Raw genomic sequence first — 13,293 nt, 5'->3', positions numbered from 1 at the left:
GCCGATATGCAGAGGACAGGAAGAAATGGAAACGGATGATCCGCTGTGGCGACCCCTAACGAGAACAGCCGAAAGAGAAGAATATTGCCTGCATAACATTCTATTTTGATTTATAACATAAATCTCTCTGTAAACATCACTGCTCATTAGACAAATTAGTAAATAAGCTATTAGTATTAGAGTAACTTATTTACAATGTTAATGAATCTGCATGTCAAGTTCAACTGTCAATACAAAGCTGCCTTCTCTCTTCAGCAAACAATAACTAAGTCCAATAATTTACAGACCAAATGTACCATCAAAAACAAATTTAAATTATGTTCTAGTCACTCTCAATTCATCTGTTTTTGAAGTTCTTTTAATTGTTACTTTAGATTTTTATGAATTAATGTCATACGTTGCTGCTTTTGTACTTTGCTTTTAGAAAATAAACTTTTTGCTTCAGGAAATCTAAATAAACTGAGATATCATCCTGGAATTTATCCACCATTCACTTACTGTACCTGGTCAGAGCTCCAGCAAGTCTCTTCGTTGTTGTCAAACAGAAACTTCTTCCCAAATTGCTTGGTGTCCCTATTTAACACAGAGCTCACCCTGCAGTAAAGAAAAAAAAAAAAAAAAACATATATATCACTTTGTGAATGGTCATAATGGAGGTATTCACACAGCAATTCTTACCACAAAATCTGTATGCAATAATCTGGCACAGTGTTTTTAGCAGTAAAGTCTAAACATTATTACACAGCTGATCAAAGCTGGATGCATTAAACGCCAACTCCCAGGGTGGCATATATAGAAGCTACCAGAACTACCAGTGTTCTGTCTTCAAATGACAGCAGAAAGTGCAGTTTTGTTAAGTTGTAATAACCCATAAAGTACAGTTGTGCAAGATATTACCATAATAGCAATGGTCCTTCTCTTCACTGCTGCAGTATTCCTTACTGCTGGAATTCCCTGCCAAGGGCGGCCCGACATCCTGTCAGTATACTAAAGTCTTTAGGTTACTTAAGGTACACAATACATCACACATATGCTCCTCGTGTGTAGTGTAGGGCATAAAGCTGACGTCCGGACATACCATCCTGAGAACCGACAGCCTCAGGAGCAATGCTAGTCCAAGGAGTAGAGAGATAACCAATACATCCAGAAGAGAAAAGGACTAGGAGAGGAGCAAGGGAGTGAATACTGCAACAGTGAAGGGAAGGACATCTACAATTATGGTACGTTCTTACAAAAGTGTGCTATGTCCTTCCATTTCACTGTTCACTATTCCTTACAACAGGGAGATGCAAAAGTTCAGGGAGAAGGAAGGACCCTAGCAAAGCCAGTTCTAGTTCTGGATATCACATCCAACTTATAGTGGTTGGTAAACATATGCACAGATGTCCAGGTAGCGGCCTCAAGAATAGAGTTAGTAACCAAACCCTTGAAAACAAGCATCCAAAGAAGCCAGAGCCCTAGCAGAATGAGCTTTCACAGAAGAAGAAAGGCTCTTTCCAGGACAGGAACAACAAAAAGAAATGGTCTTAGAAATCCAAGAAGAAATAGTTTGCTTCGAAACAGCCAATCATACAGATATGGGATGAAAGGAAACAATGAGTTGATCAGATTTACAAAAAGTTTTAGTCTTATCCAAATAAAATCTGAATTGTCTCTGCACATCCAAAGTGTGCAGCACCTTCTCACTAGCAGATTGCAGAGAAAGGAAAAAGTGGGCAAACTGATAGACTGACTAAGAGATGACTCATTCACCATTTTGAGCATAAAAGAAAGATTAGTATGAAGGGACACCCTGTCTTTATAGAACACTACAAAATGAGGACATGCCATAAGAGCTTGAAGGTCAGACACAAGTAAGGGCAAACAAAAGTAGTCTTCCAAAAACAATGCTTTAAGGAAGCTGAAGCTGCAGGCTCAAAAGGAGCCTGGGTCAATTTTTCCCGAACAAAATTAAGATCCCAGGGAAGAGGAACAGGCCTCCTGGAAGACCTAATATGAAGAATGCCTTTAAGAAACCATTTAGCCTCAAATCTAGAAGCTAAAGGGGGTGATAAAGGCAGACAAGCAGAAATTGCTAATAAGTGGGCTTTAACAGAAGAATAAGCCAACCCAGCATTGAGCAGTTCACACAGATAAGACAGAATTGACAGAAAGGGGATCCAGGTAACGAGAAAGACAACAAACAGAAAACCTCTTCCATTTGGACAAGTAGGATTTTGATTTCTTAGTAGTGGGCTTCCTAGCCTCCAGCAGGACCCTAAGCATGTCCTCAGAAAAAGGAGTCTGCATGAAATCAAAATCCTATCACCCACAGTGTCAGTTGAAGAGTGGCCTGATTGGGATGAACGAGAGATCCCTCGTCTTGTGCGAGTAGATCCACCCTGTGAGGTAACTTATGATGACTGCCCTTGGCTAAATGCATAAGAGGGAACCAATGCTGTCTGGCCAAAAGGGAGTCACCAGCAAGATTTTGGGGGCATCCTGTTGTACTATGAACAGGACTTATGGAATGAGAGGAAAGGCATAATGAAACGTCGCCTTCCAGGAAAAAGCGAGGGTGTCCATCTTCCAGACCAGAGGACCTGGGACTATGACACAAAAAAAAGAGGAAGTCGTCTATTCAGAGGGGAGGCAAATAGATTTGAGGAGTACCCCACTGGTGGACAATATCCAGAAACACATCTATGTGAAGCATCCACTCATAGGATTGTGTTAATGACCTGCTCAATGTCTGCCACAATGTTCTGACTTGAGGGAATATAAACTGTATGAAGTGTCACAAGATACTGGATACCTAGTTCCCACGCGAAGTGCCAACCAGCATAGGAGATAAGACCTTGTCCCCTTGCTTGTTGAAATGCCATCACTGTGGTATGGTCTGTAAACACTGAGTGACCCTGGAGAGAACAGAGGGTAAAATGTTTGAAGAGCCAACAGTAGAGCTAGTCTCAGACACTGATGTGGTTATTTTCTTTGTTGAGGTGACCAATGACACTGCACCCCATCCACATCTGAAGCAACTGTGAACAGTTCCTGGGAGGGAAGAAGTGATTGAAATGGGAGTCCCAGATTGAGAGCCAACTACTGATCCACCACTGAAATTCCAGCTGGAGGCATGGAAGAAGAGCAACTACGAAGCTGAAAGAATGAGAATGCTGAAGACAAACTGATTTTAGAAACCAATGAAGTTTTCTCATGGAGCTTGGCACAAATGGTGGAAACCATATAATCTAGAGCTCTCAGAGACTCCCTGGCTGTGACTGTGGCCAGAGGAAGAGGGATTGAAAGAAAGAAATGAGAGTTAATGTCTTGGGAGGAGGCAGGGATGCCAGCATTGGAACAGTCTGGATCCTGCACCTCAGAAATACATGATCCTGAGGAGGAGTCAGAAAGGACTTTTGACATTTTATAGTGAACCCCCAGGCTTTGCAAGAGAGAAATGGCAAAGTGAAGATGCTGCAGTAGAATCTCTGGAGGCAAAGCCTGAAAAAGGAGAGCGTCTAAGTAAGGAAAGAACTTTAACCCCTTAGCCCGCAAAAAAGCAGTCACAGGAGTGAGGCATTTGGTGAATACCCTTGGGGAAGTAGAAAGGTCAAAGGGTAAAAGCAGAAAACCGAAAATGCCAGGAAGCAACAGACAAACGTAATATTTCCTGAAAAGGAGATGAATAGGTATGTGAAGATAAGCATCCTTGAGATCTACAGACACCAGAAAAGCCTGAGGAAGCAGCAGAGGAAACAAAGTTTGAAGGGACAACATCCAAAAGGAAGGGACCTTCAGAAAGGTGTTTACGTGTGAGAGATCGAGACTGGGCCTCCAAGTGCCTTCTTTTCTGGTGACCAGGAATATTCTGCAGTAAAACCCCTTCCCCCTTTGGGAAACTGAACTGCCTCAATTATTCCACGAGACAAAAGATCCTGAACTATCCCTGGAAAAAAATACCAACTGCTCCTGAGGGAGCTGAGCAATGCCCATGAAAGGGGGGGGGGGGGAAGAGATTTCCAGACCATATAGTAACCTAAGCAGATAAAGGACAGAACCCAAGAACCTGAGTAATCTTGAACCAAACTGAAAGACTCAGAGAAAGAGGAATGTGACTGAGAAAAACAGGATAGTCAGAGAGTACCTGGTTTGTCAGAAAAAGTAGATTTCTGGTCACAGGAGTTTTGGTACAGGAGGATGAGACTGCCTATGAACAAAAGCTTATTAGGGTAATTCCTTTGAACCATAGGCACAGGAGACAAAAAGATGTTTTAATTCCTGTAAAGCCTTGCCCTTAACCTGAACAGACTTAAATCAGCAGTAGCTGTACCAAATGAGCATTTGTTATCCAGAGGGACATCCATCAACTTAATTATTTGAGGTTTGCTTACCAGGATAATTCGACTGGGGACAGGCCCATTTTCAGCAGAGGCCTAGGGGGAAGCCCCAACAGATACACATAACAAAAAGACATAGATTGTAATCTTATTCAGTAGTAACAAACAAAATAACAATTTATATATAACACATATTCAAAGTTAAATGTAAAAAGGCATATATAAAAGGAGCATAAGAAGTACATAAAAATAGTAGAAAAAAACATTTGTTTCATGTGTTATACATACATAACCATGAATTTATATACATGTGACTATGTTACCACTTCTAGTATGCAAAAAACTGTACATGGTGTAGGTGAGGAGTATGGGTACAATGAATTAGAGTGACAGTGAAAACACTGGACGGAGTGTCTTGAGAGAAAGTAAAGTGATATTTGTGATGACTTTATAGGCGAGATAAGATAGACATATATCAAGTAGACAAAAAACATCTACAGAGGAAGATAGACATTTAAGAGAAAAAACAATACAGCTGGATGTCAGCCAGGAGTTAGACAAAATGGAATGATAACCAACCCGGAGTTAGACAAGATCAGAACTAAGAATTCTATAGATGGGGACTTTAGATGTACTTTGAACTGTGAGTGATTGGCCTTAATATCATCAGGCCAAGGATGAATCCGAAGCCAGGAATATCTCCTCATTACAGAGCCAAAAGCAGCAGCTCTAGAACAAGCATCTTGCTGCATCATAACTGCACTTAATAGAATGGACAGCCACCTGAAAAGTCTTCCCTAACAAGGAGAGCGGAGAAGTCTTACCTTCAGAATCAGGAAGGTCAGAAATTACCTGACAGGCCTGAGAAAGCAGGGTCAAAACATATCTTGACACAAGTCCTAAAAGCAATGGTAGCTGAGGTATAAAACCTTCTTACTTAGCCTTTCTATTAGTTCTGCTGTCTTTATCAGAAGGAATTAACTTCCTAGAAGGCAGTAAAGGAGACAGTTTGTCAGATGCCACAAACACCACAGAGGGGTCAGCAGAAGGACATTTATACAGAAGTTTGCAATCAGGCACTCTGTAAAACCTATCAGTTTTTTGGGGGCAGGGAGTCTTGAGCCTGAAATTCATTAGAAAAGGCATCCAAAAACTCAGCAAAAACAGGGATAGAAGGTCTAGGAGAGTTCGTTTGTAGAAGCTTATAATACCTTTTCAGAAACCTCAGAAACCTAGGCACAATCCCACTTAAACCCCATCACTGTAGAAATTGTGTCCCCAAAGTAGCCTCTTCAAAAGGAGTGTCAGGACTAGTGGACTCCTCTTGCTCAGAACTACAGTCTTAAGGGAGAAGGAATCCGGGAAGAATAAGCAAGGGATTCCTTCTTTGAATCCCCCTCCTCCTCTTCAGAGGAATCCTGCTCCCTACGTCTTTTGAGGGGAGTAGAGGACCAAGGTGGAGCAGGAACAAAAACTCCTTGGGGAGGCATTAAAGTCATAAGGACATTAAACAATCTCCCAGAGAAATGCTGCCATTCACTCAAGAGTCCAGGAGCAGGAGAAACAGGTTTTGTTTTTTTTTTCTTTTTCAACGGGACATCTGCCTTATAAAATTTTGAAGGCTCAGACACCAGATGACATTCTACAATGGTAATCAGTACTTCCTCCATAACCAAAATCTGAAGAACACTGCCAGACTCTTCGGTAATGATCAGTGGTGGTTCCCCTTGAGCATCTGAAGCAGATATCTGTAAGTCCTCCAGGGACATGTGTGAGGTCAGATCCATGACATCCTCCGAAGCAGTCATGGCAGAGGAATTCAAAGAAAGAGCTGAGTAATCCTCTGGGCTTTCATTAGCCTCGGGAGAGCCGTCTGGTACAGTCGAAGAATCAGACCTAGATTGCTTGGCCTTCCTTCATCTCAGATGGCTGACCCTCTGAGTGGGAAGTTCCTTCCATCGTGTCTTTTGCCAAAAGCTTAACATGTTGGTTCTCCATGTATAGGGTCAAAGTGAAAAGCACACTATGCAGTCCTTGGGACAAAAGCCTGACAAATGGAACAGGATGTATGGTCATTGGAAGCACAGAGATAAAATAAACAATGCTTGTGACAATCATTATAAGGAATCTGTCTACTGCACTGGCATTTAAACTTTCTGGATGTCATGAACCCCACATGTGACAAAACAAAATAGAAAAGATAAGAGCAAAAATCCCAATGGGGCATTTATCTGAAAATAGCTTGGTGAACCAAAACAGCAGGCATTCAGATCAATGATCGAAAGATGCCATTCGGACTGGCAGAGAACTCCTGAGGATGATACGTCCAGACTTCACCTTTATGCCCTATGATGTACATGAGAAGCATACATGTGATGTACAGTGTACCCTAAGCAACCCAAAGGCTTTGGTATACTGGTTAGACATCTGGCTACCCTTGACAGGGGATCCCAATTGTAAGGAATACCACAACTGTGAAATAGGACATCAGACAAAGATCGAATTCTTCACTGGTGCAGTAGCCTATAATGTATCCTGCCAAAGCTACAGCAACCGTAGAGCTTTCAAAGGCTTTCACACCCACCCACATTGTCACTCTGACTGCCTATGGGCTAAGCCCTTTTGGAGGGTACTATATAAGCAGCCAAAGTGACAGAAAATCTTCAGAACTTTCTTGTCCTTAATCAAATACAGGTAATTCTTCCTGAAATTGACAAACAGTCCTAACTTTATATCCCACTCTAGAACTGCATATAACAAAGGGGGATGGTGGGATGGGGATGGCTACTGCAGCAGCGAAGAATTCAAACATCTACGGTTACGGGTAAGTGCAACTTACACAACTGTACTATGTTCACCATTCCATTGCTGTAATAGCCTAGCTTATCCAACCTGAGAGGAAGAAGGATAAGGGTCCGGGAGCCACAGAGAATGGTCCTAGCAAAACCTGATCTGGACTTGGAAATGGAATCTAGTTTGTACTGCTTTAAAATGTATGAATAGAGGACCAAGTTGCTGACTCAAGAATGTTTTTAGAGTCCACCCCTTTCCAGTAGACCATCGTAGAAGCTAAGGTCTAGTGGACTGCGTCTTAACACTACCTGGAATTGTTTTGCAATAGTATGTAACAAAATACAAAAGTAGAGGACAACCACCTAGACAATCTGTTTAGACATGGGTTGACTTTTCTCAGTACCAGAATAATAAAGGAATAACTGGTTAGCCTTCATGAAGGACCTCATTCTGTCAAGATAGTACCACAGTTGTGTATGCATATCCAAAGTATAAATAATATTTTCTCCCTTGTTTTAGGCTCGGGATAGAACACACAGAGACTGAAGGCCTGATTCCATGTCAACTCTGAAACAACCTGGGGCATGAATTAGTGGTTTATGCACAAAAATGACCTTATTGCTATGGAATACCAGATAGGGTTGTCCTACAAAGAGGGCTTGCAGCTCAGATACACTTCTTACAAATGTCAGAGCAATAAGAAGAGCAGTCATCCAAGTTTGCTTCTATCTTGAATTAGCTATACACTAATAGTATTGTCTTTTATTGTTATGCATTTGATACCATGTTCCTATAGGTGCATTACTGTTATATAAGCAATTTTGAAAGTATGAGTTGATATTAAGTCTGATGAAGCGTCCTGAGAGATGTGAAAGCGCTTACTACTTTTAATAAAAGAATGTTTTTTTAGCATCTTTCCTGGGATTTATTACTGCCTCTCAATTGGTTTTCTTTGATTGTCGTGGTGTATCTACCTCTTATTTGGTCTGTACTTTAACTTTTTGTGAGGTGACACTTTACCCTGGAGCAGTGTTTTTTGTTTTTTGTTACTTTGGAAAGTATTGCAGCTAATAAAAAATAAATGACCTCTACAGAGGAGCTACTTATTTACACTGTGGGTTCACAGACCCTCATGTGTTAATTTTCAGTGTGAGGTTTTCATTTGGAAGAACTTGTTGACAACCTGTCTATCCAATAAGAAACTACTTCTGATACAGTTAACGTATAAATACAGTATTTCGGTAGTGAGGCACTATGGTCAGTCTTTCATGATGTCATGGCAGGGGCTTTCAGCTCTAAACAAAATAAAATTAAAAACACATTTGGGGGCTGTCGCTTCTTCCCTTACTCCAAGGATGACAAGCAGGTGGGGGGAGGGGGTAGTTTAAGAAGCTTTACTACATGAAAACATACCAGGATGGATAGCAACTTCAATAACTATAAACAAACTGATTAAAATATAGAGCTTACATACATGCTTGCTTACATCTGAACAGCTAACTACAAAATGGCACTCTGTCCCTGCACGTGTTCAGTAATCAATACACTTAGTACATGCCCACAGGAGATTTCTATAATAGATAAGTACACTGATCTACATCCTCCCTCTTAAAGAAAAGAAAGCAGCTAGGCATGCATCAATATACACATTTAGAAAAGAAAACACAATGTTCACAGGATTCATATTGTCATGTCCAAGTCACTGTATATCTGGAACATGGTCTCCATACTCGACTGGATCTTGTGACATAACCATCAGGACTGGACTTAGGCCCAGGTTTCAGTGAACTGCTCACTTCAGGATTCGTCACAGGAATAGACATTGCCTCTAGAGCTTCCTCTGGAACTGGAGCACCGGACAACTCACTTTGAGATAGCCTCTCTCAAAGGCCATATGCTGTGGTACAGGCTCGGACACCAGTATCAAATGCTTTCAATTCCACCTAAAAACTGCTCTTTGTGACTCCACAATATACGATCTTGGCTCTGGGCAGACATTCTACACGACTACAATCCAATCATAACCTTTGGACGTTTGCATCCTTACCACGTCTCCTCCTCGCAATCGATTGAGCAGTTTGCTGGTCTCATCATAGTAGGACTTCTAGGTTAGGCGTTTCTTCAACAGACTGGTTTTCACTGACCTGTTGTTCTTGACACATGGAATCAACAATTGACTACCGATTGGTAATGTGGTTCTGGTTTGTCTCAAAAGAAGTCTCTGATCAGGTGAACCAAGATGTTTATCATGAGGAATACTTCTGAGATTCAAGAGATTCAGGAAAATGTCACTATTATCTCGTTTTGACTTCTCTAGTAACTGCTTTGCACTTTGAACTGAGCGTTTTGCCAAACCATTTGACTATGGATACTCTGGGCTACTCGTGGCATGAGTCAAGTCCCACTCTTTGGCAAATATTTTGAACTGTTGGCTTGTAAACTGTGTGCCACTGTCAGAAATAACTGTATGAAGATCCATGCACTGCAAAATGACACCATCTTAGTAAAGACAGTATTGGATGCTAGATTGCGAAGTAGGTCAATCTCGAACCAAATGGATTAAGAGTCTACCAACACCAAATAATGTTGGCCATTCCACTCGAAAATGTCTATAGCTACTGTCGACCAAGGTAGTTCTGGAATCTGGTTAAGCTGAAGTGGTTCTTTCCCGCTGATGTGTCTTTGTACTATTACATAAAGAACAAGATAAAAGTGCTCTCTCAATGTCTTGTGAGACAGAAGGCCAAAATACTAGTTCTCTCACCTTTCTTTTGGTAGATTAGGTTCCTGGGTGACCACGATACAATAAAGTAACAGTCTTTCTGCAAAGACCTGGGAACAATAACTTTAGGACCTTTCATGATGATACCATTGTCAGAAAAAAATCTCATCTCTGTATGGAAAATAAGGCTGCACTTCTTGAGGTAAACTAGATTGCTTGGACAGCCATCCTTCAAGAAAGTAGCTGAGCTACTTTAAGACTGGATCTGCGGACGTGTGATCTCTCAGCTCATCAAGACATGGGGAAGAAATATTTCTCACTTCCATGACTTCAAAATGAAATGCGCCATTCTTGTGCTGTTCAGTGGTACTTCTGGGCGATCTGGATACTGTATCAGCAAGATAAAGAAGTTTGCCTTTCTTGCAGACAAGATTGAAATTATACTTTTGCAATATGAATATCATACGCTGCAATCTGGCTGGAGCTGAATGCATAGGCTTTCTCAGAATAGTGACTAGAGGTTGATGATCTGTTTCGATTTGGATAGATCTACCATACACACAATCATGGAACTTGGAACTTGCAAACACAATTGTCAAAAGCTCACTCTCTATCTGATCATAGTGCATTTCAGCTTGGGTGAGAGTTCTGGATGCATAAGCAACAGGCTGACCCTCTTGTAAAATGACTGCACCAAGACCAAATTTTGAAGCATCACATGAAAGAGCAACTGGCTTGTGCACATCAATGTATCTGAGAATAGGTGGACTGGCAGTTCTCTGTTTCAAGACATCAAATTCTCTCTGGTGCTGCTCTAACCAAGACCAAGATACATCTTTACGTGTTAGCTCTATGAGTGGTGTGGATATTTGACTCGAGTCTGGAATGAACTTGCCTAGGTAGTTAACCATGCCAAAAAAATGTTGCAGGGCTTGAACATTGTCTGGAGCTGGCCTCTCGAGAATGGTGGTTTGCTTTGAAGGGTCTGGTCGTAAGCCTGAAATGGTTTAACAAATGACCAATGTAAGTGAATTCTCGTGGCCTACATTTGCATTTCTGTGGATTGAGCTCAAGAATCATTTGACGTGCCCTTTCCAGAACTGAGATTTCTATCATGCTCAGCTTCACTATTTCCTCCTACCAGTATGTAGTCTACTATAAGAGCACAAGGATACGCAGAAAAAAATTGCTCCATTGCATGTTAAAAGACTTCACTTAAAGAATTTATCCCAAATGGCATTCTCAGAAATCTGTACCTTCCAAACGGAGTACTGACAGTAGTGAGCAATGAGGATTTCTTATCAAACAAAAATTGCCAAAATGAGCTCTCTGCATCTAAGACAGAAAAAAACATTGGCATATGGCATCAAGGCTGTGACTTCAACTGTGCGCATTGGATGATGAGGTCTTTCTAATGCTTTGTTCAAATTTTGTGGGTCAATACAGATGCTGATGTCATCCGAGCTTTTCTTATGAGCTTACCACCATGGAAGAGATCCATTTTCTCGGAGTTTCTACTGGACAAATCACACATTGTTAGACCATTTTTATCTAGTCCGGCTTTAACTGTGGTCTGCATGGCTACTGGAACTTTTCTGGCTGGCCTAATAACTGGACTGACTCTCAGGTCTAACTTCATGGAGGAATACAACTGGAAGCTTGCCTAGTTTGTCGTCGAATAAATCAGCATAGGTAGAAAAAACAGACTGGGAAATTTACAGTAGTGGTCTTTTAAGCTAACATAGTGGATTTGCTCACCAATGACTGGACATGCCTCTTGACCACATAAAAGTCATAACTTCTATCTGCAGAGTAACATGAAAGCACTACTGAGCCTTCGGTTTGAATCTCTTCAGCACCATATGCAACAAGCTTCGCACACTTTGCCAAATCAAGCCTTTCACCAGCATTTACTCTTGCAAATGTTTCAGCAGATATAACATTGCACTCTGAGCCAGTATCAACTTTGAGCTCAATGGGTTTGTCATTTATCCGAACAATGCAAAATACTTAATTCTTGGCCCATAAATCAATTGCATTGACTTTTCACTAAGCAATGACATACCACCAACATAAGTACGAGATGCCACATTACTGCTGTCTAATTGATCAACTTGTTTCTTAAAATGTTCCCTTCTAGTAAAAGAATGTGCACCCTTTGATTTACAAAAGCTTTTGAAATGATTCCATTTATTACATTTGTGGCATTGTTGACCAAAAGCCAAGCACTTTTCTCTTTTAGATTCATGACTTATCACATTTACGACAGTTGGAAATGAAATTAGGTTGGACCCCATGCTTTGAGTTTGCTGACTCACTCTTATGCTTCACTGAGGCTGTGCGAACTCTGGAACTTGCTAGAAACCTCTGAGGTTTACCAGTGGGTATGGCAGAGACTACAGTTGCTGCCATGTGCCTGTTTCTTTTAACCACGTGCTGCATACTATCTACGTGAGTTTTGCTGCAGTAACTTCTAAAACTATTCACATTTGTAAGCATATCTGTGTGCTTTCTGTAAGCTCACATATCTGACAAATCTCAGTGGCCTTATTCAAAGTTAAATCACTGTCACGAAGCAAAATCTTTCTCACAGCATCGTCTTTAATACCACACACAAGTCTAACCTTTATTAACTCATCTCTTAAATCACCAAATCTGCTCACTGTAGATTTATTTCTCAGGTCAGTTATATATGCTGCAAAGTTTCACCTGGCTTTTGATCCCTTGTGTAAAATACGTGCCTTTCCATTGCAATGCTGGTCTGGGGTTTACAGATTTCTCTAAATTTACATTTAAGCACTCAGGGTCCTCCCTTGACTCAGCCTGTACAACAGTATGACAGCCCCCCCCCCCCCCCCCAGCATAAATAGCAGGTGCATACACAAATGAACACTCCCTTTCTATGGCTTCTGACCCAGCTAAATTAAGCAGAATAAATGCCTTTGTATGGTCATCTTTATCAGAAAATGCAGCCAGTATGAAAATGTCATACACTTGCTCAAATACTCTCCAGTTCTCAATAAACAAATAGAACTATGAAAATGCCTCAAAATGTAGTTTAACAAATGCTATAACTAAAACAAAACACTACGATGGAACAAAAACCAAGCCAACACCACTGGATAGTCCAAATACGTTTAATTCCACGAAGATTAAACGACTTCAACCTTCCAGAAAGGTCTTCATCAGAATAAACATTACTAACCATACAAATATTCTATAGTAACATTCAATTAATTTCCACCATTCAAGTACAACCAATCAACCTGAAGTCAATTACAATAATTAAACACAATCATACAAAAAAAAACAAAAAAAAAAAAACAAAAAAAAACAAAATCAGCTGTTTCCCTATAAACATAAGCAATACAGAAAACCACCACCACTTGTAAAAATCACGTCCTGATGTGAAAAATGTTCTTGTAAAAATACATTTTTATAAAACATTATTTACATTTA

At 40.7% G+C, this 13,293-nt stretch overlaps 1 protein-coding gene across 4 annotated transcripts in view; it reads right to left on the bottom strand.

Moving 5' to 3' along the window:
• The window catches only part of BORCS8 (BLOC-1 related complex subunit 8), a 1,082,199-nt gene that overhangs the window by 1,000,123 nt on the left and 68,783 nt on the right, over positions 1-13,293 (bottom strand). For all 4 annotated transcript variants that reach the window (XM_044053916.1, XM_044053917.1, XM_044053918.1 and 1 more), the window contains exon 2: positions 504-594. In XM_044053916.1, coding sequence (XP_043909851.1) covers positions 504-594 — 91 coding nt within the window. The remainder of the gene's footprint in view (positions 1-503; positions 595-13,293) is intronic.

Source organism: Protopterus annectens, chromosome 13.part0 (assembly GCF_019279795.1).
Source record: "Protopterus annectens isolate FY-2018-M chromosome 13.part0, PAN1.0, whole genome shotgun sequence".
NCBI classification, from domain to species: Eukaryota; Metazoa; Chordata; order Ceratodontiformes; family Protopteridae; genus Protopterus; species Protopterus annectens.
Note: the sequence above shows the minus strand (reverse complement) of the source record. Positions and strands in the feature narration are given on the sequence as shown.